The following is a 27,894-nucleotide window of genomic DNA, read 5'->3' as shown; positions in this document are numbered from 1 at the left end:
TTATCGATTATTTCTAGAAATATAGAGTCTTGATGACTCTAGAGATTAATCTTAGGCTATGGGTTAATTATTTTAGAAAATATATATGAGAGGAAAGTCTTTTAATAAGTTGTTATAAAACTATTGTGTATGTATTTGTGTATGACAACAGGTTTTTATGTGAATGTACTGTTAGAAACAGTTGTGACCTGATCAAAAAAATAAATATTTGAAAAAATTTAGTTATGTTTTTAAATGCTTACAGAACTCGGGTGTATTCCTGTGATAACATGAATAGGGAAAAATCTATTGTTAGTGGAGATGGGCAGGTTTAAAGATCTTACCTCCAATCAACAGGATATAACCAAGCAGAGTCTACATACTGATAAAAATAGTATTTGGCATTAAACTTTAAAAATATACTATCATGGTCATGTCGGAAATTTCCATGAAAGAACAATGTGTCGTTTCGTATGATTTTCTGAGTGATATTTAGTATTGGCCTGGATATAGTTATCTCCCTTAAAACTGACTCTCCAGTCTTCATTAATTTGGCGGGAAAATAGTCGACGTTCTCAACGTGATAAGTTAATGATCACGACTTTTCTGTTCCGTGTGTTCAAGTATTGTTTGAAAGATGGATTCAGAAACATCTGCAGCAGATGAAAGTGATATGATGTCAGTCATCAGTGAAACAACCGTTGGTTCAATCAACTCTCCAATTATGTTCAATTTGCTAAGCAGGTATGGATATTTGAGTGTCATAATGTCCACACAAATCACACATTAGATTCGACAAATAAGTCTACGTCGATTAGCCTATTCACCGGTTTAGATGTAAATGTTTTTTTTTTAACTCAGGTGGTAGGTGGAAAACGTTGAGATCTTTAACAAATTGTGTGTCTTTATTATAATGTAATGGCTGTGGATTAACCTTTACCTTATTATTTTTAAGATCTAAGGAATTGATTACTTCAGATGCTATAAACAGAAACCCAGGTAAGATTCTATTGTGATTCCCTTTGGAAGGAACATTTCTAATATATGCTCAAGTTAGATGTGTAAATCTTTGAAAAATTCTCTTTCAGCGTCTTCACCATTAATACCAGACCAAAATTTTGACTTATTAACTTCAGATGCTGACTTTTACAAAAAGGTGAGAAATTCTTCAAGGGTCTTTCCAGGTTAGACCCAATGACTAATCTAATACTAGATGAAGCTACTCTATACATTCGTGAAAAGAGCGACGCGGTCCTTTGACAACAATTTTAGATCAGCCCCGTTTCCCATTTTTTATGCTACACAATGAAACTGATTTATATTTGAATGAAATATTGTTTAAGTATCCACTTCTCTTTTAGGCAGTTGGTAGTATTCCTAGCGGGGATGATGATGATAACTCACAATCTCTGCTATCGGAACGATATGGATCTAGTGATCTACGAGTTACAAAGTGCGAAGATATTGCCAGTGAGAAGTCAAGTGACTTAGAGTACAACCATTCATCACAATTTCAAAGAAACCATTGTCCAAAAGAAGTAATGAGGAGATTTGATGAAAGAGCATCATCTTTGGCCGATGATCAAATCATCAGTCCAAAAGTGGAAAATATCCATGATTCAGCAGACAATAACCAAAGCATCAACTCCAGCAACTCCAGGGAAGCAGTGGAAGACACACTTGCTGATGTATTAACATCAGTAGAGCGTGATTCGGTTCTTCACGGTGATCAGCTGACGCCAGATCTTGATTCGTCTATATCCCGTGTAAAAACCAGAGAAATACAACTAAGTCCTTTCACTGGATTCGATTCTGAAATTTATCCCGAATCTATGCCGGTGGCGACTTTTCGATGCAGAAATAATTCACCTCTCCATAAATCAACGGGAAAGTACTGTCCTAAGAACACCCATAAAGAAGTACATGATGACAATGTTCAGTATGCTACAAACGATGAAGATGACCAGATTGAATTATTAGAAGAAGATCCTAAAACTACCACCGCTAGTGAAAAAAACAGCACGATGGCTTCACCTGATTTGAAATATGTCGGATTGGATGATGAAACACAAGCACCAGTGAGTGGTGACCAATCACTAGAATTTAATTTGCCGATTAACTTAGAAAAGACAAACAGCTCATGTCCGATGGAATCTTACAACGAGCAAAATGATAAAAATGAAATCCTTTCTGAAGACCGTCACCAACATACTCCAACGAAAACAGACTTGCTTGGAGAGCAAGGTATGCAGGTTTCGTCTCCTCAATTTTCAGTAGTTTCTGATCAATCAACGGAAATATGCAGGTTAGATCTAAGAGTAGACACCATCGATATAGCGTGCAGTCAATCAGATGCTATACCTATGGATATTATGTCCTCGGGAGTGACCGATGGAGGCGATCCAGACACCACGAACCACTGTTCAAATAACTGCTCTATCGAGACGGAAGGATCAAACGCAAATTTCCAAACGGCTTCACGTCAAGATCTTGATGAAGAAATAAAAATGCAAGATCCAATTGACATAAGTTCAAATCGAAATAGTAATGTGTCGAATTTACAGTTAAATAATTCTAAAGAATGCAAGGACTCGGGACTGACTGATAGAGGTGACATCACAAACCACTGTTCAAATAATTTCTCTGTCGAGACGTTTAGATCAAACGCAAATTTTCAAAATGTTTCACTTCAAGAAACAAAACATCAAGATCCAATAAACATAAGTCCAAATCAAGATATTAATGTTGTGTCGAATTTACAGCTAGATAATTCTAAAGAGTACATGGGCTTGGGTAAGTCTTGGGGATTGATCGATGGAGGTGATCCAGACACCACGAACCACAGCTCTATCGAGACTGAAAGATCCAACGCAAATTCCCGAAAGGTTTCAGTTCAAGATCCAATTGTCAAAAGTCCAAATCAAGATGGTACCGTCGTGTCGAAGCCAGATTATTCTAAAGAAGGTAGGAGCCATTCTGAGGGCCAGTCCGATAATGATTTAACTTCACTTGAAATCATGATTGCAGATCAAGATGATCCCACCGTTCATGCATTAGATAAAGCAAACCACACAGAGAGTCCTTCATCACCAACTATGTCATGTGTTAGTGAAAGCATATTGTGTACAACAAATGACAAAGAAGGCCATAAAGGTCAAATAATTCAAAAGCGAAATTATGGTATATCTATACCACCCGTGATGGACAGATCTGAAATGGGACCTAAACACCAATCCATTAATGAAGAACAAATGTTGGTGAAATCTGAAGAGAATTCTAAGGAAGAAAGATCATCACCAGCAAATGACACGAAACAGTCTTCAGCTGTATTGAGTAGTTGCGTTGCACTGCCATCAGTATTCAAAGATCAATCTGAACATGACATTAATCATGAGTCCAACAACCACAAAGATCCTAATATAGAGGAACTGACCATTTGCATCGGCGGTGCTTCTGATGAATTGGCAATAGAAGCAAAAGAAGGAATTGAAGAGCTCAAGATTAACTACGAAAATATTTCTGCCACAGGAGATACTGATAACTTAAAAAGGCTCGCGTTACCTAAAGAACATAACTCCCTAGAATTATCGCAACTATTGAATAACTCGAGTACCAATTCATCTGAAAAATGTGAAAATGCGGCTGGTGGTCATAGAATGTTAGAAACATGTTTACCTAAACCATTACCAAGCCAAGAACTTTTGAAACATGAATTAATCCATGATGCGTCTTCAGGACTATCTAATGAAGTTTCCAAACCATCTGATAGCCTAAAGACCCACGTCATTCCAGAGCATCCTAGAAAATCTAATCCGAGTTCCACAATTTCCCAAAATATCAGTGCGGGTGAATATGTACCTAGTTCAGATACACTTAAGCAATTAGAACCAACCAGAAAATTAAAATCTGTGGAAAATATTGCGTTCATGTATAAATCAGAACAACTAGAAATATCCAAGAAAAATACAGAACTTTCCCAAAGTACACCAAGTTATAAATCAATGATATATTCACAAAATATTCAAAAATCGAAATCGGAAGTACAACAGAATGTGTGCTCTCAGCAGAACACCCCCGAGGCAGCTCTAAGAAGATCGAGACGGGAGTCTAAACATCCTATTAGATTTTCTTCACCAGAACAAAATATCGAGTCCAAAGCAGCCAAACAAGGCTCTCCAGTGGGGAACAAGATGCCGACTGCGAAACCTAATTATAAAACCGGGAGTAAGAAGCAGAGGATATCGATCAGATTCATCAATTCAAAGACAGATGGCAAAGCAGAAACGCAAGACATGGAATTCAGTGATGATTTTGAGGTAGGTAGAATCTATGTAAATAAGAGTTTTGTAGGATGAGCCAAGCTGCAAACTGTTTCTTTGAGTTCCACATTAATATCAACACCTTGAACACCATGTTGTTTGATCGAAATCTTGTACATGTAATTACAACTTGCAGGTTCATCAAGAGATGCTCAATACCTATATTCAGATGGAAATCATGTATGGACAACTTCAAGATGACATGAAAAGAAACTCGCCTGACAGGGAAAGCCTTAGTAAGTAACATAAAAAACTCAACATAATTTGCGAGTGGTCTAATAAAGGTCATAATTAGATAACTGATTAACAAACAGCCATTAGAAATTAGTCGCTATGCATACGTAAAACATTTCTATAATCCACGACTAGGACAAACTGCTTAGCCTGGTCGATAGGGGCTCATGAGCTCAATATCTACAATTCTAAGTACTGATTTGTATCATTCTCCAAATTGAACACTAGTTCATTCCCCAACTACAAAGTATTACAACAGCAATTATGTTATCTCTGAATCCCTAAAATACCACTATTTGGACAGCGAACTAATCATTGATGGTTTATTGTATTATTTCTACATGGGCAAGTATTTCAACAGATAAATAACATTGACAATAAGTACAAACATTAGACAATATTGATTAAGCATATCTTATTGTTAAGTGTATATCTCATCTATTAATCATATGGTTCCTTATTTTGATTGACAGCTTTCATATCGTTAATTGTCTCTTGTCGTATAGTTTTGTGTAATATGAAAGCTTTTATACACATTCCGCTCTTAAGTTCTAAATTCCATTAACTGACCATCCGTAATAACTGGTATTGATATGTAGTAAAGCCCGAACTCAACAGATATCCTTGGCTTACATTCACGAACATTGGTTGATGTGGATCTATCATAAAAATTAATTTTTCTTTCAGAAAGATGTTCCTTGCAGTTCAAGACCTTGCAACCACAGCTGATGAAACTTTTGTCCGATTCGAAACAAGAAAGTCAGAGAATTTCTTCGAAAGCTTGTACAGCAAGCGATAAATCCTTGATGAGAACAAGAATAAAACTGCTTTCTATAAGACAAAAGAAACTGAAATCTCTTTTTGATAAGCATTGTCGTGCTCAGTCGACCTTGAGATTGATGAAGTCAAAACTTGTCGACGAAGATAAAATGAACTTTACTCAAATGAACTTTACTCAAAAAACTACTCATCAGTCAGCAGCTTTAGCAAGTCAAACCATGGAGAGGGCCGAACTTTTACTGAATGTAGAAACTGGTGTGTTTGAATCTGGCGGAAAAAGAGTACCAAAACCAGTGGTATCGGATGTACCAATTCAATCTGAAGCTCTGTCTGCTGTTAGCAGCAGATTTGCTCAATCGTCCTCAAACCGTGATGATCCACATCGACAACCTAATGTCATTACAGTTGTGTCAGTTCCAAGATCCGGAAATAGTTGTTTTCAAACAAATCCACCAAAAACGCCCGAAAACCTGTCTCAAAAGATTGTCACTATTCCTGTTGGAAAGGCTTCGGTTGGTCAAAATCAGATCACTACGTCCATCGCATCAAAGAAACCATACGAGGAAAGAAGAAATTCCAAGAAACTTATCACTCACAAATTTGTTCCACCTTCCAAACCAATTTATGTGAGAGATGGCAATGCTGATTCAACTGGTGTTTCGGCAACATCACGCATGGAAAGCATGACACCCATCTCGATAAGCGATATCCACAATAAACCATCTATGTCAATAATTGTACCAACAAGTGTCATAAGTACACGAGCCCCGCAAAGTACATTTTGCCAAGTAACCAAATCTTCAAATGATGACGAGATTCTAGATATCATTTTGAAGAGTCTGAACAAAGACGCTGATGAGTCAACAGATTCAGTTTCTAATACCGTTCCGAAGTCATGTGGTCCCTTGCATCAAGAAGATAGTGATTCCAATGTTTTTGAGTTTGACAATGAAACAGGAGACTTAACACAGGGGGAAGAAATGGTATCCAACATTTATCAGACTCAAACTAAGATGAAACAGCATGCTGGGACGATAAATTTGCCTGGAATTGAACCAAATCAACAATCTTACGTTCAACAGTGCAGTAACAAGATTGTCCAAAATCCACTCGTTAAGCCATCAACATCAGATATTAATTATCATAGTCTTACCAAGACTCCAGGAAAGAAATCACCATTCCACTCCCCATGCCGCTCCGTGATGTCTTTAAAAAGCAGTTTTTCGACCTCATCCACAAGATACCTAATGAAAATGAAAGAAAAAGCTTTGAAAATAACTCAAGCTAAAACGGCCCGCGATTTTCAAACAGCTGTAAGTATAGGAAATCAAAATACATTTAAAGGGATGATTTTGAAGTGGCAGGTGTTCTAAAGAGTGTTGTTTTTTAAATGACCACCATTGGGCTTTGTATTTAGAGTAATGAATTATTATATTTTAGATTGGCGCACCGGACACTAAGAAGTACAAGAAATTCCCGTCATTGAAGAGAATGATGGATAGAGGTTTACTGAAACCTGGTAAAAACAAACTAAGTATTATACGTAAGGTAAATTACATCAAATATTAATCCTCTCATATACTGTATGTAAATTTTAATCCTTCGACAATATTCCGAGATTGTTGTGACGAATAACATTTTACATTTTGGTTTTAGGGAGAGAGAGTGACAGCAACTTTGCTAAATTCTGGTATGATACTAGACGCTACTGGTCCGGGTTTCAGCACTGCCACCAAATGGTTTTCGGCTGTAACAGGAACACAACTGACAACGAAAGCCAAAGCTTATAGAATGGTTAGTCTGTTAAGCCCTAGCTTAAACTTTGTTTCCCAAATCATTTTTTTTAATTGTCTAATCACTCCTCAAGTCTTGTCTTGTCGAGTAGATCTGGTTTGGCATACCTGGTATTCAATTAGGGATTGGGTTTTATATTGCGCTGATACTGCTCATGATGCACAGTTTTGGAAAATTTTATCATCTTTATCAGTTTTAAAAGGAATTTTATTTTCTTTAGGTATGCTATGAGAATACACCCTTGATGGAGTTCAAGAAACAGTATGACAAATTAGGCAAGTATTCTGTGTCCTACACATAATTACAGGATCGATTCCTGGCGGTTGACTGTACCCCCTTAGAGTAATGTCATTACTCCAAGGCACCCCAAATAAGCTTTCAGCTTTCTTGCGTTCAGTCTTTGATGATATAGACTAACATTGTGCTGCGTTATAACTTTGGTGAATTGGCAGGACGTGATTACCCAATACCACACTAAGATGCACAGTGGGAGATACTTCAAATTGCTTAATGATCCAAAAAATCATGTAGCTTCCTATCTATTCTCTTAATGATTTTTGATAAGCCCGATCATTTAGCTGATTGATCACCGACGCAAAATTTTAAAGACAGATGCAAATTGTGTTTTTTTAACTCTTTCCTCTTTCAGAATTTAATAACGCATCTGCTCAAACGCATTCTGCATCAGATTTCAGACAGCAGTCCAGCGAAGCAAGCAGGTAATATACATTTGTGTACAGAAAAAAAAATTTTAAATTTAAGATTATAGAAAAGCTTAATCTTATTGGAATGAAAGCTATCTCTTAAACAAAAACATGTCTCCTTAGTTTGATCTCAGATATAAAAAATTGTGTGCGATTGTTTCATAGGACTTTTTTTAAATGTGTAGCTCTGCTGAGTAATTAATGTGTTTTCATTACAGTGTCAACCTAGTCACTTCCTCATCACAAACTAGAGGTAATGCAGGGACAACAATAACTGCATCACCACAGACCGCCTTCCAGACAAGCACTAACACAGCGGCAATGCCAGTTAGATATCAAATGACGCTTCCCCGTCCATCTAATCCTCGGTATCCTCATCGAATTCCAAACCAAGTTCGTTATTCAATTCGCACAAGATGTATCACACCAGTATCAATACCAAGGAATTTGATTCGTGTAACACCTGAATTTCCTTTGAATAGGTCATTAATTGGAAATCAAGACAAATTGGATCAAAGGAACCAGTTGATTCAAACCACCAGTTTAAGTGCTGACCAATCCAAGACAGCTGATGACGCTTCAATGATTCGACCACTTGATCCACAGTCGCTTTTGAAAGAAGAAATAAGATCCATGTTAATGAAGTCAGTTAATGCATTGTTAGTCAGTGATTCAGAACTGATATATTATCCAGACATCACAGAAGATTTCTGGGTGAAGCCTTTCAAGGATGTCGATATCTCAAAAGAGTTATGGAAAGAGGTTGACGCTTGGTGAACGCAATTTGGATTGGTACATTCATCATTCGTGTAATTAACTTGCAGCTCTCTCAGATGAATATTATTGTGAAAATATATCATAATTTCAATTGATTTCATAGGCAACCTAAACCCACGTTGGTACAAACGATCATCAGTAAGCAACCATAAAGCTCTATTAAGTTTTCCGTTTGTCATTTATTCAGAGAACGGTAGGAACCTGACATGGGAAGATCTGAGCTAAACAATTTAAATCTGACTATGAATATACATGTATACCGATTCGTTTCCTGGTTTATTTATTTGAGTTTATTTCATTATGTTCATTAATTATTCTTGTTCAATTGATCAGATATTTTTCTGTCGATATTTTATCAATATTAAGGAAATGATTATAAGAAGATCGACAAGATCGATTAACAAAAGCTACCTGCCTTCTTAACCAGAAATTCCCAATGCCTAAAAACTTAACAGCCTTATTTTCCATTACCAGTTTGCCACTACTGGGATATGTCTATCATTCTATTCATTGTCATCAAAAAATATCAGCAGCTATCATGTCATTAGACATCTGCCGCTATAGTTATCATCGGATATGTCTGCAGCTATCATTGTCATTAGACATTCCAGTCATTATCATAAGATGTGTCAATAGACACACTGGTCGTTGGCATAAGACATGCCGGTTGTCTTCATTATCATGAAACATGCCGGTTGTCTCCATTATTATACGACATGCCGGTTGTCTTCATTATCTTCAGACATGATTGTTGTCTCCATTTTCATCAGACATGCCGGTTGTCTTCATTAGCATAGGACATGCCGGTTGTCTTCATTATCATCAGACATGCCGATTGTCATCATTATCATCAGACATGCCAGTTGTCTTCATTATCATCAGATATGTCGATTGTCTTCATTATCATGAGACATGCCGGTTGTCTTCATTATCATCAGATATGCCGATTGTCGTCATTATCATCAGACGTGCCGGTTGTCTCCATTATCATGAGACATGCCGGTTCTCTTCATTATCATTAGACATATGCCGGTTGTCGTCACTATCATCAGACGTGCCGGTTGTCTCCATTATCATGAGACATGCCGGTTCTCTTCATTATCATTAGACATATGCCGGTTGTCGTCATTATCACAAGACATACCAATTGTCTTCATTATCATCAGACATGCCGGTTGTCGTCATTATTGAACTAGGATGCAATCTTAATTATCTTGATGCTTAAGTCAGCACTAATGAAAAGAGATTCATCATGTCACTGACTGACTGATAAATCCATATCTTCATACATACATTGTCATGTAAACATTAGACATGCTCTATCCCTGTCCACTTGAATAGGACTGGACAATGAATCAAAGACCACTCCATGATTTTATGACAATGTTATAATAGAACTCTAATTGAAAACTCTTGTAGTGTAGTGTGGAACATGTATTATCTGGAATAATCACCAACAATCGATGGTCCGTTTCATTTGCCAAACATAAATAATAAATAAGCATATTTTGTATATATAGCCGTACCGATTGTTTACTTTTCATATTTATTCTTATCAACTTGACACTCTTTTATTAAGAGTGATCGTCAACTTAATATTTAGTTGGTGCCTAACGATTGTTTATTTATCATATTAGATCATTAATTAAAGTGTTTTAGTTGATGTAGTATCTTCATCTCGACGCAAATTTTCGATCGGGAGGCAGTCTTATCAGCATTCCTGAATTTTTGAATTTTTGACTTGGTTCGCTTATAAACATGCGTTGTGCTGATGCGGAGTAGGCTCATCGAGCAGTCGATAGAAAACTACGGATTAGATAAGACCAGGACTGGCAGGAGCTGGGCTAAAAGAGGAACATGAAGAACATTGTTTTTCTTTTAGTTGGCTTTTCGATGATGGACTCCTCGTATACAAACAATTTCTGCACAGATCCAGACATTTTGAAAGCAGCTTTACTGAGGTCCGATATCCGACTCGAAGGAATGGTCTTTATGACGTACCATTCTGTGGGGTTCTTCCAGTGTCTACGGTATTGCCTGATCTCTTCGGATTGTTTCTCTATCAATTTCCAATCTGTGGACGGATACTGTGAACTTAATGTAGAAAAGGATGACATCTTCAATGGGACGTTGGTTACTGAATTTGGGTTTGGTTTAGTTAACAAAGAAGATATGCCAAAGGTAATTCTTTATCCTACACTATAGAAAAGAGAACGATAAACAAAACTGTATTTGATCATTCCAAATTTATTCAAATACTACAGGCTGCACACAAACATAATTCTATGTAGAAACTTATTTCAGGAAGCCAATTGATATTCTGCAAGACGATTCTACATGGTGCCGGCATTGATGTATCGCGATACAACACACTACGCCGCGATACACATATCGTATCGCGAGGTCGTGTAATGATACTTTACGATACCTTATTCGATAAAAATCGGCGAATGGAATCACGAATTTTCTCACTGACTTGACTGAATTTGTTGGAAACTATAAGACAGTGGACGTTAACCACTTCTATCAAATATCACAGTTATAGATTAAAAAATATTTAAACTTGGAAGATACCCCTTATCGTATCATATTGTGCGTGCTTACTAAAACATGAACCGACCAGAAAACGACCAACGAAATGCTTGAGTTTAATGTAGTTTCCTGTAGTTTCCCTGCTCGTACCATGTCGGTTCATGTTTTAGTAAGTACACATATTGTGGCATGCTTGGCGATACCAGCACTAATTCCAAAACTTATGATTGTGGTAATTTCATATTATTTGGAAAGGAACTAGCTGGACCGTGTAAAGATGTTGATTGTGGGTCACAAGCAGTTTGTGAACGAGACATCAATGGTAACCCTCAGTGCCAATCGAGACGTAAGTGTTTTTACATTATAATTACATAATACATTGCAATATAATTACATTCACGTGCATGCCGAAACATATATTCAATTTATGTTCCTTCTATGATTCCTCTGATGGAGTCTCATTCGGAATATCATATAAACGCATTGCATTGTGCATAATGCAAACATCTTTTCCAAGTTTTACATATTCGGCGCCATACTGAGCTTTTCCTAACGTAATATGACAATGTTTCATGATTGTAAAGAGGTTTTCTACGTTTTTGATGTGTATCGGGGACACTGTGATAGCATCAATTTTTACCATTCCAATTTTCAATCAGACGTTTGTGGTTTCTGAAATTCCATCAATACCATGTGTTTGATGACGATATTAATCGTGAAAGGCCTTATGTGATAAAGCATAATTTGCGATTAGTTACGTCATCGGTCATTTAGTTTTAGAGGAATTGCTGGAACCACAGATGACTGATTGTAAATTGTAATGATTCAAATTGATGCTATAAGTGGTCCCGTTACAGATAATTTTTTTTAGAAAACTTCTTTATAATCCATTGAGGCATTACCAATTGCATAGTGTTTTGAATATGTTAAAGTCTTTTCAGTTTTTGAAATATTGTATATTTTTAGCCATACCAAATATTGCTTTCGGTCGTCCTACTCAACAGAGTTCACATTTTGTATCAAACTACCACTGTTGTCAATCTAGTCATGGTGTGGACGGTGTTACTGGAGGTTATCTAGACAATGCTTGTGCTGTTACTGATTATAATGATTTTAGTCCTTGGTGGGAAGTTCGTTTTAATACCATCTATAATGTTACTGGTATAGAAATATACAGTGCCAATGATACGGAAGGTGGTAAGTTCGATAGCGCTTTTGGAAAAAATTGGTTTTGATCAATATTTTCCCTATTCGAACATAGTCATCTGGCAAATAAATTTACTGATAGTTATATGATTAATTATATAAAAAATTGGATGCTCGTTTCAGGGCAGTATACTAGTAGGTATAGTTCAAAAATGATGCACATGCACATGCGAGTACATACCATTGATTTAAGCTCAATTACCTTGTTTGGAAGTGCCCCTTTGTTGCTTTTAGTGGTACTGTAGGCCTTAAAGACTTTACATTGCGTATAACACAGTCGACAAAATCAAAAAATCAATCAAAATGTGAAACAGTATGTGAAAGCCACACATTGAGATGCCTTTGAAATACGTCAAGGGTGATCTTATATTATGTTCACAGTTTGAAGGTTTTTGCAATGTATTTGTTTTGCATTATTACTTACAAAAGATGTTCCTTTTATGAATAGTGCGATTAACAAAACTCGTTTCACTGCTCATTTTAATTCTCTAGTTGGAATGCTTCATGATTTTGGTATACTGGTATCAAGGAGAGCACCATTAATCGATGAAAACGCATGTTGTAGATTTGTTAAAGGAACATTGCCTTTTGGAAGATTTAAAATTAATTGTCTACGTCCAGTAAGTGGCGATCGTCTACGTATACACATGCAGAAGACGCAGATTCTTTTACTGTGCGAAGTAAAAGTGTTTACCGTTGAAGGTTCGTAACTGAGATTATCGCAACGAAAGTTTTAATTGCTTATACTAACAATTTCTCCTATTAACTTGGGCATAATATTAGAATTTAATTATGGTTGCAATGTTTATTTTCTATGGTGAGACTACACTAGAACTATAGTATGCCAGATAAAGTAGCTCTCAGAAACCAAATTTTACCTGTATATATCAAAAGGCTGTGTTATTTTTACCACAGGTTATGAAAGTTACAATTCAGCTTCTGCACCTACTTCTTGTTTAAAAAGATGTAAGTTTTTTTTCTCGAATAGCAATGGTGGCAAAGGGATGGATTGGATTGACCATTCAGAACATTGACAACAAATTCTTTGGCATGGAACATCATAAACACAAAGCGCTGTCTTGTTTTTGCTTCGTTCTATGTCCTGCAACACCATCCTTGGTGAATATGTCGTACATTGTTGACCTCGAACGCATTCACCAACGGTTTGGCTGGTTCCCTCGTGTCCCATTTTACACCACACAAGGTCCATCTTAGACCATATTTGTTGCCAGATAAACCAAACACAACCACAGAAGCGAAGCGTGCTAGTTCATCAACTGACAGCAGTGGCGCTTCTACGGGGGAAGGCCAGAAAAGATCACGGCTTTTCCCTCCCCCTACCTTTCCCTACTTTCATTTTTTTTATCATTATACATAGTGAAAGAATCGTCTGTGACCCAATGAAACATTTGGTAATCCCTGCTCAGCTCCCTCGCCTAATGCATTTCATATTGAAAGCGTGTGCTACTTTAAACGTGTTCTCTATAAAATGGCTATGTATGAAGATGATCATTGCGTCTGTTTTTGATTGTAGACGGATTCGGCATGTCGTCAGGTAAACCTGTAACTGCCAGTGGTATAATTTCTGGTGATGTGACGTACTTAGTAGACGGCAATAGAAACATGTTAGATATCAATGGTGCGCAGTGTGTCTCTGCTGCACCAACTAGTGGTTCTCGGTGGTTTGAGATTGATCTAGGGGCAAAGTATCCAATAGAGAGTGTAGTTGTGTACAATAAAGAAAAAACAAATGATATAGGTATGAATTTTGTTCTGTTTAGGTATCAATGTAACAAATTGCTTGGCCAAAACTCGAGTTCCAGAACTGATATCCAACTGCATATAGAAATCAAGATTAGTCATCCTACTGCTATGGGAGTTGCGTACCACATTTACGCTACCATAATCAGTGTGTTATCAAGCAGCGATAAGGTAACGTAAGATATATGGTGTTTTTGGTATCTTTCAGGTAACATGAGATATATGGTGTTTTTTTGGAAGATAGGCTACCCTAGCCCCTAAAAAGTATCGGCTTCTATTCTGATGGTTTTTAGCTCATGTAAAATAGTCTAAAAATATTTCATTTCAGATACAACGTTAACCAATTTAACAATAAGATCTTATGTTCTTACGCCAACATATTCCATCACGACCTGTGCTACATATGAAGAAAATTTTGGTTCTACGAGTAGAATATTTGAGTGTGAACCAGTTGTTGAGGGACGATACGTACTAATTACCTCTACTGGCCCTAATCTTCATTTATGTGAAGTCGAAGTTACCATTATTTGATACATGAACCTTAAAGCTATCATGCTCTATCTAAGCTCGAAGTCGAACATTACGTGATATTTAAAGATATACTTCCTCTTAAAATGCACATGAAATTCTAGTTCTGAAACTTGGCGAACAAGAGTATTTATTCGTTAGTGAACTTACCAGGTGTCATAAATATACATAATCCCTTTATAATCCTTTAAATCTATAAAACAACGTAACAATTGAAAAACGCTTTAAGCCAAGTGTGTAAATCTGAATTCTAAAGGTAGCATTCCTTTAATATAGTAGTCACATGTGAAATGTAAGATAGATATGATTATTTTTCATGATTTATAATTCGCGTTCAGGAATGGTTTTGTTTTTAATTGGAGTAAAATCTGCTCTGGATAAAAGCAATAAAATAAATATCTATAGCCATTTTTGTTTTTCTTTTACAACTTTACCAGCATGTCCATTCCTTTTTTATTGGACAGATATTCTACCCTCCCCTTAAGGGATTCTGTCTACGACACCAGACACCAGCTATATGAAATCACATTAAATCGTAGGATTTAGCTACCACCAAGACATCGAAAGGGGTTGATGTTATAACAGCCCGATCTAGTAGAACTAGGTTCAGTTTAGATAATAAGCTAAGCGGCGACATCATCAAAATTTAATTAAGTATCATTTGGAATACAACAAAACCGATATCGTTTTCTGCATTTCTTTAAAAGATGATTGGCGTCACAGACTATTCCTCCAATTTAAATCATTTCTGGCTTATGTGTGGAATTATGTGATCTAGGCAATTTTCTAGCGTTTATTATCCGGGCCTTTTTCATTGGGCGCCTATTTTTTCGCAATTATTTACTTTTAAACCATTGTGGTTGGTAAATACAAACCAATATGTAATAACATTCACTGGCACGCATTGGCCACCGTAACCGCTATTGAGAATAATCTCGTTTATCTAGTCTCATTAGTTTGTTGAAATATAGGCCTATAGGATAGTTCAGCTGGATATCTGAGTCTACAGTTTGTTGATTTCCTGCTAATTAGAGAATAACCAGAATAATTTAAGGACAGGTTGGTTGTCATTTATTTATGCTTTTTACTTAGAAAACATTATCTCTTTTACTTTATAAAAAGGAACCTTTGCCATGAGTCTAACTTTTGAATAAACAAGTAAAAATAATTTATCCATTTTGATAAGTTATCAAAGGGTTTGACTAAACACGAAAATACGTCAGACTTAACAAAAAAGAATCTAAATACCGTGACATTTAAAACAAATCCGTCAAATGTTATCTATTTTGTAACCGATGTCTTTCCGATCATTATCAGAATAGCTGCTGTCTGACTCTAAAGAGTGGTGATCCTTGTCTAAAAAATCCAGGCATTTCCAATCGAAATTGTGTCTTTTTGAACTTTTTGCACTACAGATATAACTTTTTCTCTTGTCGTATCTCCTTTAACATTCATATCTCATGTTCAATTCTATGTTTTTTAAAGTTTAATTCTTTATCATTTGTTTATCACCATTATCATCAGTTGCTGAACCAAAAGTTTAGTAGAAAATGAGTAACAGTGAAGAAGAAGAAGATCCTAATCTTCCAAGTCAAGCTGAATGTTTAGAAAGATGTATTCAGTTTGCTGAGTTAACTGGTAGTGACAGGGCTCTAGCTATGTTTTATTTGCAAGACAGAGATTGGGATTTACAGGTAGGCCTATTTCTAGCTTGACAAATCTGGTGTCTCCTAGTTCCTCAGATGTTAATTTTTGGATATGATATTGTCATGGGTAGGTAGTTCCTGTTGTTTTAAATAAACTGGATCAGATTACAGTTATGACAACACTATCTGAAATACATGTTGGCTCTAAATGATATTATAGGAAGATGGAAATTCCAGATCCTAATCATTCCTTGTTGAGACTTTGAGTATTCTCCAATGTAGATTACACCAAGGATGTATTTATATGGGTAGGCCTAGTACAGGTATCCGCAAATTGTTGTGGAATCACCCTGTTTTGTGGATGGTCATATGAATAACTGAGATTATAATCAGCTGTTAAAGTAGATATCATAGAATTATATTTACCAGAAATATAAATTATTTCATAGAAAGGAAGTCAATCAGGAATGTGAGTTAACATTGGGAAAATAGCCAAGAGTTTCTTAGCAAAACAATGGAATGACTATTTTTTTTATGTATGTATTGTAGAGATCTGTAAATGATTATTTTGAAGACAATGGTGCCAGTTCTCCATCCTCAAAGCTACAGACCACAGTTCCTCAAGGAGCTAGCTTAGTTACAACTTCAAACACAGAAATCAAGTGGGTGTTTACATCACCCTGTCTATCAGACAATGCAATTACTAAATCGATAATTTAATATGAATGCTTTTGATTGAGTATAAAATTTTATGCTAGGCAGTTGTAATACTTTTATAGGCTCTAGCTTCGAAATCTTTTGACACTGTAAGACCATTTATTATACACCTACCTGGAAATGTGGTTTCAGAGTTATTGCCCTTGTGTGTAAAACGATGAGACATTGTTCATGTTTGAATTTTTGTTTGCTTTGACTTAGAGGACAATAAATACTTTGTTATCATTTCTGACACCCGGTAGTGGACGTATGTCACCTTGCCTGGCAATCTATATCTTATATGATGTGAATATCAGAAGCAGACCTAATCCTTGATTGCTGACTTAAACTTTGTTTTATAACTTTGTCTAAATAGTCAGATATCCACCAAGTATATTATTTTACTTATCTAAACCTATAACTGTGTATTATAGAGATGATGAACCCCACAGAATAAGACTGTTATCTTGGAATATAGATGGTTTGGATCATCAGAATTTAGAATCCAGAACGAAAGCTGTATGTCAATTGATAGAGAAGTAAGTAGAAGGGCAATTGTGTATAATATTTTTTAAAACTATACTATATTGGACTTGATATGGTGAAAATTCAAAATATTTTTACTTCCTTTCATAATGTAATGCTGAAAAGTAAGAAAAAGGAAAAAACTATAAATAGTAGTAATAATTTTGTCCTATCTGTCATACAGTTTCAAAGGAAAAGTAATTGACCCCAAATAGATTGCCTTTGATGTCTGGTGTCCCTTCACCAAATCTTTTGTTTCAGAGAGAATCCCCATGTTGTGTTTCTCCAAGAAGTTGTTCCTGCTACAGAACAAATGATCAGAACTAGCTGTAAAAATTATAAGATCTCATCTGCACATCAATTGTGTGATTATTATTCTATGATTTTACTTCATGACAAGTTTACTAGTAATATCAACCAGGCACAAATCTTTCCTTATCCAAATACCAATATTAATAACCATGATAATAATAATATTAACCATGATAATAATATTAATAACCATGATAATAATAAAATTAAGCCATTGATCATAATTTTAACATGATAATAGTATTAACCATGATATTATTATTAATAAGCATGATAATAATATTAGTAACGTTAATAATAATAATAATATTTACCATGATATTATTAATAACCATAATAATAATATTAATAAGGTTGATAATAGTAATATTTATAACGTTAATAATAATAATATTAAAAACGTTAATAATAATAATATTAGCCATGATAAAATAATATTTACCATGATATTAACCATGATAATAGAATTAGATACATATACATGTATTCTTTTTATCTTTGTCTTTTTTGATTAACTCCATTCATCTTTCAAAATTCTTTCATTTGTCAGAACAAAATCTTTTCATTCTCTTCAAAATAATAATTCATTAATTTTTTTAATCAGGCACAAGTCAAAGGAGTGAAATTCAAATTTATGACATCTCATCTTGAAAGTTGTAAAGAACACAGTGAAAAGAGAATAGCACAGCTAAAATTGGCATTCGAGAGGATGAAAAGTTCAGATACTAACTCAACAGTTATATTTGGTGGCGATTTAAACCTGAGAGATCCCGAGGTAGTATTTTTTTATTTTGGTGTCACCCATGTCTTTCTGTCCACAATTGCTCAAAAACTCTATTAAACCCTATTGAGATTTCAAATATTCCAACACGCTGTTATCGTGCATTTTAGATGTAATTTTGCCTTCACTAGAATACTTTTTTTTTTGTTAAACTTGCATATGCATGGTTAAAGAATTTAAGAACTGGATCTTCGATTTTCAGATTGGCAAGGCAAATGGTATACCCGAGAATGTGAAAGATCTATGGGAGGTGACTGGAAAACGACCTGAAGCTAAGTTTACGTGGGACATGATTCGGAATGATAACCTTGAATTTGGTGGCAAGTTTAAACCAAAATGTCGATTTGATAGACTATATTATAAGGAGTCTATCCCTAAGACTGTGAAACCAGTGTATTTTGAACTTGTTGGTTTAGAGAGATTGAAAAGCTGTCAGAGATTTGCTAGTGATCATTGGGGACTTCTAACCCACTTTGACAAAGTGTGAACAAATTCCAGATAAAAGTGAATGTTAGCTTTATATAATAAATCATTCCTTCTCCCTATTTTAAAGATGGTTTTCTGCAATTTTAATGTCAAATTAAGCAAACTGCGTAATTAATTGGCGATTCTAATGAATTATCATGTATTCTTAATCATTAAGACAAAGGCAGGGATAATTTGCATTGTGAAAAAGATTGACTATGGGACCTCTTGAGGCCAAAGTCTATCATTACAGGGGATAATTTCAGCTATCCATTTCAAATTTCAAAATTGAAATCCTACATAGGATTAGGTACTCACTACTACAAAAGATCCTTTGAATTCCTGTTCATTTTCTCATTGTTGTAGCAAATCAAAGAAACACAGTATTTCATGATTATAAAATTTAATTTTAACAATTCTTTGATCTAGCAAATAGCAATAGCACATTGAGATATTATGCAACAATAAAATGGAAAAAACACACCTGAAGACAATATACAATGAAAATTAGATATTTCAAGAATAAACAAGCTCTGTCATAGAGTATAACATTATAACATAGAGGGCAACACAGATTTTACATTTGACAGATGTCGCCCTGCTTGAATTAGAAAAACTAAACCTAACTTCAGGGGAAGAAAATGACATCATAATCTACTTATACCATCAAAGAATTACTTTTATAGGTCATTTAGGATATGGTATCAAATGTTTAGTTCAATAGAAGGAATTTGGTTACATAGTCTCAAAATGATCTTAGCACTAGTTTATCCTACAGTGTTAGAAGTAAGACCTTAGGAGATGGTAGGGTTAATATCATTTCAAAAGAAACACAGCCAGACTTTCTTAACAAACATAAAATTGTACGTTCATCAGTTTGTGCTTTACTGAAAGCTGTTTATGGACATTCCAAATAGTTGATTTTGAATTTGAACAAATGGATTAAATTTAAAATATACAATTCTAAAAAATCCCATTAACCAACAACAAAACAACTTTTTAAAAAAGTCAATACTTCAGACAAGAAATGGGTCTCCAAATCAAAAACCACACTAAAGGGACAGATTCGCCATCTGTTTAACCAATTGTACTGCCATATATACAAATGACATAGAAATAGAATTTAAAACACCTTGTTCGAGATATTTTTGACAGAATTATGCAATTTAGTACATTTTAGCACTACTGAAGATTATTTGCATATATTAAAGACTCAAATCAACCCCAAAAAGTGGCAAATCTGTCCCTTTAAATGTAATTTTAGTAATAAATGCAAACACTGTTGCCAGACTTTTCTCAAAGTAATCCAGAATTGCCAAAATATTTGCTTGTCAGTAACTTTTATGTTTTTGAAAAACAAATTTGGATTTCATAAGCTGGCATCATCCAAGTTCCATAAGTTTTAGTGAGCTAATAAAAGTTTTTCAGCAATTTCCAGAGGAACTTTTGACAAATCTACATCTTGGACATGAGCTGAATTCAACAGATGTTCAAATTCATGGAGTGACATTTCGAAAAAGTTTTTCAATTTAACTTTTGAACTGAAATCTACACAATGGCCAAGTCTTGGACTTTTTAAATCAATGATTGAACCTGTAAGTGTCTTATTAGGATGAGCAGATTTTAAATGTAGTTTTACCACAGTGCTTTGATTCGCCTCGAAGGAACAATAGGCGCACACGAACTGTTTCAATGTCGCATGAGTTTTGACGTGATCGTATATTTTAGCAACTGAATCAGAAACAAATGTACAATTTCGACATCTTACAATATTTGATTCGGATGGTTTGAGCTTTTTAAATATGTTTCCATGGCAACTGATATGTTCTGAATATTCTGACAGGCTTTTGGATATCTCAGGACATACTGGACATCTGAAGGAGAGGTATTTTGGGCCTGTAAAAAAAAAAAATGAGATGAATAAAAGGTCAAGCTCTGATTAGGAAGTGTGTTAACCCAAAAATTTAGCTGAAAATCTGGAATTTTATTCACTAAAAGACAAACACTTTTGTAAATATCAATATTCAAGGTTTTTTTTTAGTATTTTGGATATTTCCAGAATAATTTGAAGGATGAAATTTTGTATATACTTAAACTCCAAATGGTGACTGTTTGATGAAGAATTAATCAATTTCTTGGTATTTAAACATTGTTTAAAAAATATAAGATCTTTTTTTTACACCTTAATTTTGAATAAGTAAAATGATTATATGCCTTAAAAAAGGCCAATCCCTGGCACGAAAATTTTGTTGTTCTTCTAAGCCTTATTTTGAGGGGATGAGACAAGAAATTTTGTGTTATCATTGTGTTACACACCTGAAGATGTTGAAGGAGTTTCATCTCGAGAATAACATAACTCCATTGTTCTATTTAAATACTTCTTTTGATGATTAGCTCTCTGATGATTATATAATAGTTCTCTGAAATCAGATATGCATATTTTTAAAATTGATGTTGTATAACAGAGCATAGCTTATACTTGATTCTCATAAACAGAGCATAGCCAGCATATGATACTCGATTCAGTTCCACTTTTCAAAATGAAATTTAAAGCCAGATATATATAGTTTACTTAGGATGAATGACAAAAGTTAAATTGATTTCTTGCCGAATGCTTAATAGCTTGTAAAGCAGTTTCTTTGATGATAAATAAAATGATTCAATTTGAATAAAACTTACTTGTTATTTGTTCGGAAGTCACAGGCTCGACACAAGAAGACATCAAATTTGCTAAGATCTACAATTTTTGGACTGTTTTTACACATTGTACCAAGAAAATTAAAAACACAACCAGTTATCTTGTCTTTCCAGAAAGTATTGATACCACAAGTTAGTCTATGGAAACTTTTATAATGCACACCCAAGGAAGACAAAGTTTGAAATTTCAGTGGACACCTCATACACATGAAGTTTGAATTGGGCTCGGGTTCTTCTTTTAAAGTTCCTTCTTGGAGACAATCCAACAATTCATCATTCAGCGCCTTATGTACCATGTCCAGATTTTTCTTGTTGTCTATCGAGGAATGAACATTTTTAAAATGGTGTTTTCTATGCACAATTTCAGGTACAGGAACAGAACAAACTGAGCAAACAATATGAGGTTTCAGCTTCTCTAGATGTTGAAGAAGATGATCTCGCATGGCATTGTCAACATCGCTTTTCAAATGACAGTATGTACATTCGAATTTGAACTGTTTATTAATGCTGTTACAGGCTAACATTGAGGTTGGAGCATCTTCTGGTTTAATTATTTTAAAGAAATTTATCACAGGTAACAGATTCGACTTTTGTGGTTGGTCCTGATGACATAATCTATTATGTTTCTTACTGCCTGAATCATCAAAAGATCGTACACCACAAGTAGAACATTCAATAATTTTCTCGTAGTTATGACTTTTAAAATGACTAAGCATTGCATCCAGATCAACATCAGTATAAAAACTACATTGTGGACATTTGTATAATTGTTCTACTGGCTTTTTAGGTTTTTGTTTTACTGGTTTCTTAGATTTTTTAGGATTCAAAACATCAGGTTCATCAGAGGATTTACGCTTTATGGATTTGTCTGTTTGGTTAGGTGTCTCAGTTGAAGAAGTAACAGTTGCCTGCTTGTAAATAACCATGATATTGGGTTCAAGACCAAAATGTGATGAGTTGGCATGTATTTTAGCCTTGATAATATATTTGAAAGTTTCTTGACAGTGCTCACACCTATAGCGTTTTATATTTGAAGAACTGGAACTAGACGCTGATGATGTATCTACAGAATTATCATTTGCTTCTTTAACCACAGGAAGTTTCAGGTTTAGTTTATTTTTCTTGATGTATAGAGTTACTGCCTCACTGATATCCACATCAGCGTCGTGCACCTTAATGCCTTCTTTTGGGTGGAATTTGGAAATGTGCTGGTGAATCTTAAACTTCTCAAGAGCTCTCCATTTACAATAGCCACATTTGTATAGTCTCAGTTTTAAGTGGATGAGATTCAAATGATGGTGAATCCAATAGCGAGTAACAGCTGGGAACCATTCCTTACACACATGACATTGATGTCGGTTATCTTCTGTTTTGTACAGCACTGATAATGAAGAATCAAGATATTCTGAACCCAAGAGGCATATATTTTTGTCTGTTGCTGATGTTATCTTATCTGCTTCAGTTGGTGGTAGCTGCTGTGTATTTTTTGGTTTTGGTAAAGATATGGGATCATCTGCTGTACCTTCAGTGTTTCTGACAGTTTTTGGCTTTTTCAACTCTGCTGCTTTGATCTGTTCTGTTGATTCCTTTCTTTTCCTACCTCTTTTCTTGAGTTCCACGGAAGGTAATTCAACTGAAGGTTTGATGCTGCATTTATCAATTTTTGGATTTTGTTGAACATCATTAAAACTCTTTGCTTTCTGTGATTCATTTGGTTTGTTTTGCTTGGATTGCTTTTGTTGGCATTCCCTTACCCTTCTCTCTGTTACAGATACATCTTCACTTTCATTTTCATCATCTTTAGGCTTTTGATTGGTCTTTTTTGGTTTCGTATTACGAATTTGCTTAATCACCTCCTCAATTTTATCTGAATAAATAATATTGAAATAAAGACAATTGTGAGAATGTCTACCATGTTTCTGCATCCTCCATATCATTGAGCTTGAAAATTGACACATGAAACAGCTGTATTGTAATCTAACATGTTTCGTCAATAGATGTTTTATCATCTGGACTTGTTCCTGTTTATGAATTTTGCAAATTTTACACTTGTAACTTTCCTTTCCAACAAAATATACAGGCTTCAATCTCGTTTCTAGTAAATGAAAGTTTTCTTGATCATCTGGACCATCTGTAGGGATATAAATATGACTGCTTTTCTTCAGTGTATTGATGTCTGAAAAAGGTCTATCTGGAGATCTTTGCGCAAGTTCAGTAGCAATTGATATATCTGAATGAGTCTTAATATGCTCATGTAATATTTTCGAATCTGTTGTGCAGAAAGTGCAATTTTCTTCAGGACAGTTCAGCATTTTTGTTTGAGCAAGAATAATTTCACTGGATGAGTCAGCACTTGTATAGCCTTTTGAATGGACTGCTCCCACATTTCCATTATGAACTCTTTCAATGTGACAGGTTAGATATCCACGACAAGCGCTCTTGAAGGGACACCTTGGACAGCAAATGACTTGGGATTTGTAGGTAACTTGTCTGTAATCAAACATATCTTCTGGTTTATCAGAGAGAACATGCTGACCATCATGTATATGCTGCAAGATCTTTTGATAAACATTAGTACAATAGTTGTCAATTTTGCAAGTGAAGAAATAAACAGACATTTGAGTTTCAGCATGCTTCATCACATGATCAGTCAGATGTTTTGGACTATCAAAGGGAACTGCACAAAAAGGACAAATAAAAGCCCCATCTTTTTGTATCTGTGTATGTACTTCTCCATGAGACTTAAGTTCAGCTGCATTAACGCCATAAAAAGAACACAATTTACAGTTTAATTCTTCATCTGCCACTATTGTTGAAGTAGGATTAGACTTTTGTGTTTCTAAATTAAATTTTGAGTAGTAATTATACAATTGCCGATCCCTGCAAACCAACTGTTTACCAATTGTCCATTCTTGAGGTATGGCACCATCATGATAGCTTTCAATATGCTCTTTCATCTTCTCACTATTAGTAGCAACAGCAGAGCAATACGGACAGGAGTAAATAAAGAGAAGATTCAATTTCAAATGTTGACCAAGTTCCTTTAAGCTGTCCATGGTCTCTGCACACTCGTGACACTCAAATTGTTTTAAATTGTGAGTCTCCAAGTGAGAAAGGAACCCTTCCAAATTATTGCATCTATATTCACAGTTATTATCTATACATTGAAAAACTGGCATATTTAATGAATTGTAATTGGTGTGGTGCAGAAAGTGTTTCAGAAGCTGGTCAATCCTAAGACCAACAAAGCCACAGTGCTTGCAGGTGAAGTTCTTCTCAAAGCAATGTTTGATTAACAAATGCTTCCTTAAATCTTCCATTATCAAAGTTGAATACGTACATGATCCACAGGCATAAAAATTTGGATTAAAATATTCCTGGCCATTCGAGGTTAATGTTTCAATTTCTGGTTTGATGCCTGGTGGAAATTCTGAAACCTTTTCTTCTGAAGCAAGAGAATAAGCACTCAGAATCAGAGGACCGGCAGCATCAATAGCATAACCAGATTCTTGAGTATCATTACATTCCACCTTAAATTTCACATCCAATTCTGCAGGTTCAGAATCCTGGTTTTCTTTCACTATTGTCACAGACTCATTGGAATCACATGCAGAGTTCCCAGTTTGTTTCAAAGCATCTAACTGACTTGAAAGAAACTTATTTTCAACATAATCCTTTGGTAAATTTCTTGAGCGGATAAATACTATAAGTCTTGAATACTCCTCAACAGAATCAAAAATATTTAGTTGATATTTAACAATGCTGATTTCTTTTCCAGAATGCTTATTTAGAGAGTGACTCCTGATCTTATGCTCCTTATTGGCATTAAAATCACAATATCCACACTGAACCAAAGGTATCTTCATGTGTTGCACTAAAATATGTTCATACAAATCTATCAATTGATTCAAAGCAAAAGACCCACTTTTACAAATCAAACACATAAACTCATTTCTATGCACACAAAAAAAACGGCTAATTGCGTTTGAAACATTTGGTTCTGTCAAAATGCTTCTTATTATGCCTTCTGGAAAAGTACATTTTATGAACAAGTTATGTTCAGGATTCAAAACTAGTATTTGTTGTGGATTTATGTCTGTTGTAGAAGCTGAAGCCATTTCTGAACTAAACTCTGAAGTCGAAGGAGTACTAAAAGAAACATCTGAAACCGTGACATCAGCTTTATCAATTATAACTTCTGCTTCATCTTCTTCCAAAGACTCTTCAGCTTTAGCATTGGTGGTTATCTGAAAATTGGATGCAGTTAATGAAGCAGATGAATCATTCAAGGGCTCTTCAGATTCCTCATCAATGTTTATGATGTTTAGGTTGGCATCAGTTTCTCCTGGTCCAGGAGTGTCATCTATTATGATGATATCATGGTCTTCTTGTGGACGATTATCTGGATCATTTGATGTAATAATCATGTCTTCTTCCAATCTAGTAAATTCCTCCGTTTCTACAACCTGGTTTGTTAGATGGAAATCTGGAATATCCATTTCTTTATCCACCATTGAACATTTCATTCCAGGAAAGCCATCAATTTTTTTACACTTTTGACACAGTTGTCTATCTTTATGATAATGAGTCCAGACATGAAGCCAAAATGTTTGCTTGTTAGTCCACTGTTTAGAACAAATGTAACAGACAAATAGTGTTTCATTTTTCTTTTTTATCATTCCAAATTTCTGTCCTGATTCAGCAACACTACTAGATGTCATTGCACCAGAATCCATAGCTTGAGCAGTAAGACCTGCCATACCTAACTTCAGATAGTAATACTGTTCTTCATTTTTTCGGATTTTAGAAACAAGTTTTTCCACTAATGGGCAGACGATATAACGTGTACCAGCTGCTCCCATTATCGAACAAGCAGGACAGATAATGGAAGAATGAGAGTGTTGCCAAACATGCCACTTCAGATTACTCAATTGAGGTAAGTCCACATTACAATCCAAGCATTTATAAGATGGAATGTTATTGGTTTTACAAAATGCAACTTGATTTAGAGCAAGGTCTTTAAGAGCACCAGCACTTTCTGCTGCTTGCTTTACTTTGGTGAAACTAGCAAATGCAAGTTTTCTAAAAAGTCTTATAGTCTTCATGCAAGAAACTCCACTTTCACCAGTCTTCTGGTCACACTCACTGCATTTCTGTTCGTTTTCATGTTGATGATGCCAGATATGAAAGCAAAAATGTGATCGACTTTCCCATTCTTTCTTACAAAATGTGCAAGAATATTTGACACCACACGAACTGAAATGAAATTTGAAAAGACCTGGCTGACCCATATTTTTAAACAATCCAACAGGATGTGGTGCCCCAATCATTGGATCTTGCAGAGAGGAAACATTGTCTTTCTGATGAATGACAACATCATCATCATCATCATCATCAATTATGATAACATCTTCCTGTACTTTTTGGTTCATACAGGTTACAACTCGGGAAGCAGACTGCATGGATGATTGAATTTTAGATGTTCGTTTGACTAATAACTCTTTTAACTGTTTGGTGGCTGATGTTACAAAATTTTTTGAGTTCAATAAGCTAACAGATTTACAAGCCAATGGCTTAGGAGTGGTGTTGATTGATGACCTGGAAGTGATACTGGTTGTTGAACTGACAGTGTTACCAATTGATAGGCTAGGAGCTTCACTGGATAATGAAATTGAATTTGATGAACTTGGAATTTCAATGAATGATAAACTGTGAAATTTGCTGGTTGATAAAGTGGCAATGTCACTGGTTGATGGACTGGAAATCTTACTGGTTGATGGACTGGAAATCTTACTGGTTGATAGACTGGAAATCTTACTGGTTGATGGACTGGAAATCTTACTGGTTGATGGACTGGAAATCTTACTGGTTGATAGACTGGAAATCTTACTGGTTGATGGACTGGAAATCTTACTGGTTGATGAGCTGGAAATCTTACTGGTTGATGGTCTGGAAACCTTACTGGTTGGTGGACTAGAAATCTTACTGGTTGATGGTCTGGGAGTGCTAGTGGTTGATGGATCATGAGGTTTATTCAAAGAAGTGTTTAGGGAAGGATTCTTAGGTGGTCCAGATTCTGTTTTGTTGTTCACTCCATCCAATGATTTTGATTTGTTTTTATCAAAATGTTGTGTGTATGAGCCATTTTTACGTGCTTT

At 35.2% G+C, this 27,894-nt stretch overlaps 4 protein-coding genes across 4 annotated transcripts; 3 read left to right on the top strand and 1 right to left on the bottom strand.

Moving 5' to 3' along the window:
• Positions 1-616: 616 nt before the first annotated feature.
• On the top strand, positions 617-8,587 carry LOTGIDRAFT_237598 (hypothetical protein; the record flags this gene model as incomplete). The annotated part of the gene is made up of 11 exons (XM_009047434.1): positions 617-723; positions 935-978; positions 1,068-1,135; positions 1,341-2,943; positions 3,007-4,295; positions 4,435-4,534; positions 5,220-6,625; positions 6,753-6,860; positions 6,969-7,106; positions 7,327-7,385; positions 8,029-8,587. 11 exons carry the CDS (start codon positions 617-619, stop codon positions 8,585-8,587), a joined length of 5,481 nt encoding a protein of 1,826 aa, XP_009045682.1.
• A 1,896-nt stretch (positions 8,588-10,483) lies between these two features.
• On the top strand, positions 10,484-14,617 carry LOTGIDRAFT_171238 (hypothetical protein; the record flags this gene model as incomplete). Its single annotated transcript, XM_009047433.1, has 7 exons — positions 10,484-10,768; positions 11,375-11,465; positions 12,086-12,316; positions 12,818-13,027; positions 13,241-13,291; positions 13,860-14,084; positions 14,415-14,617. 7 exons carry the CDS (start codon positions 10,484-10,486, stop codon positions 14,615-14,617), a joined length of 1,296 nt encoding a protein of 431 aa, XP_009045681.1.
• Positions 14,618-15,578: 961 nt separating this feature from the next.
• On the top strand, positions 15,579-19,123 carry LOTGIDRAFT_205031 (hypothetical protein). Its single transcript, XM_009047432.1, has 7 exons — positions 15,579-15,673; positions 16,139-16,308; positions 16,810-16,922; positions 17,391-17,495; positions 17,743-17,956; positions 18,395-18,568; positions 18,777-19,123. Exons 2-7 carry the CDS (start codon positions 16,165-16,167, stop codon positions 19,059-19,061), a joined length of 1,035 nt encoding a protein of 344 aa, XP_009045680.1. The 5' UTR covers positions 15,579-15,673; positions 16,139-16,164; the 3' UTR covers positions 19,062-19,123.
• Positions 19,124-24,750: 5,627 nt separating this feature from the next.
• Positions 24,751-27,027, bottom strand: LOTGIDRAFT_137179 (hypothetical protein; the record flags this gene model as incomplete). Its single annotated transcript, XM_009047431.1, has 3 exons — positions 24,751-25,049; positions 26,256-26,429; positions 26,856-27,027. Coding segments are annotated over 3 exons (645 nt in total), but the record flags the coding sequence as incomplete, so codon positions are not given.
• Between the last annotated feature and the right edge of the window lie 867 nt (positions 27,028-27,894).

The sequence above is a fragment of the Lottia gigantea genome (genome assembly GCF_000327385.1).
Source record: "Lottia gigantea unplaced genomic scaffold LOTGIsca_112, whole genome shotgun sequence".
Classification (NCBI taxonomy): Eukaryota; Metazoa; Mollusca; class Gastropoda; family Lottiidae; genus Lottia; species Lottia gigantea.
Note: the sequence above shows the minus strand (reverse complement) of the source record. Positions and strands in the feature narration are given on the sequence as shown.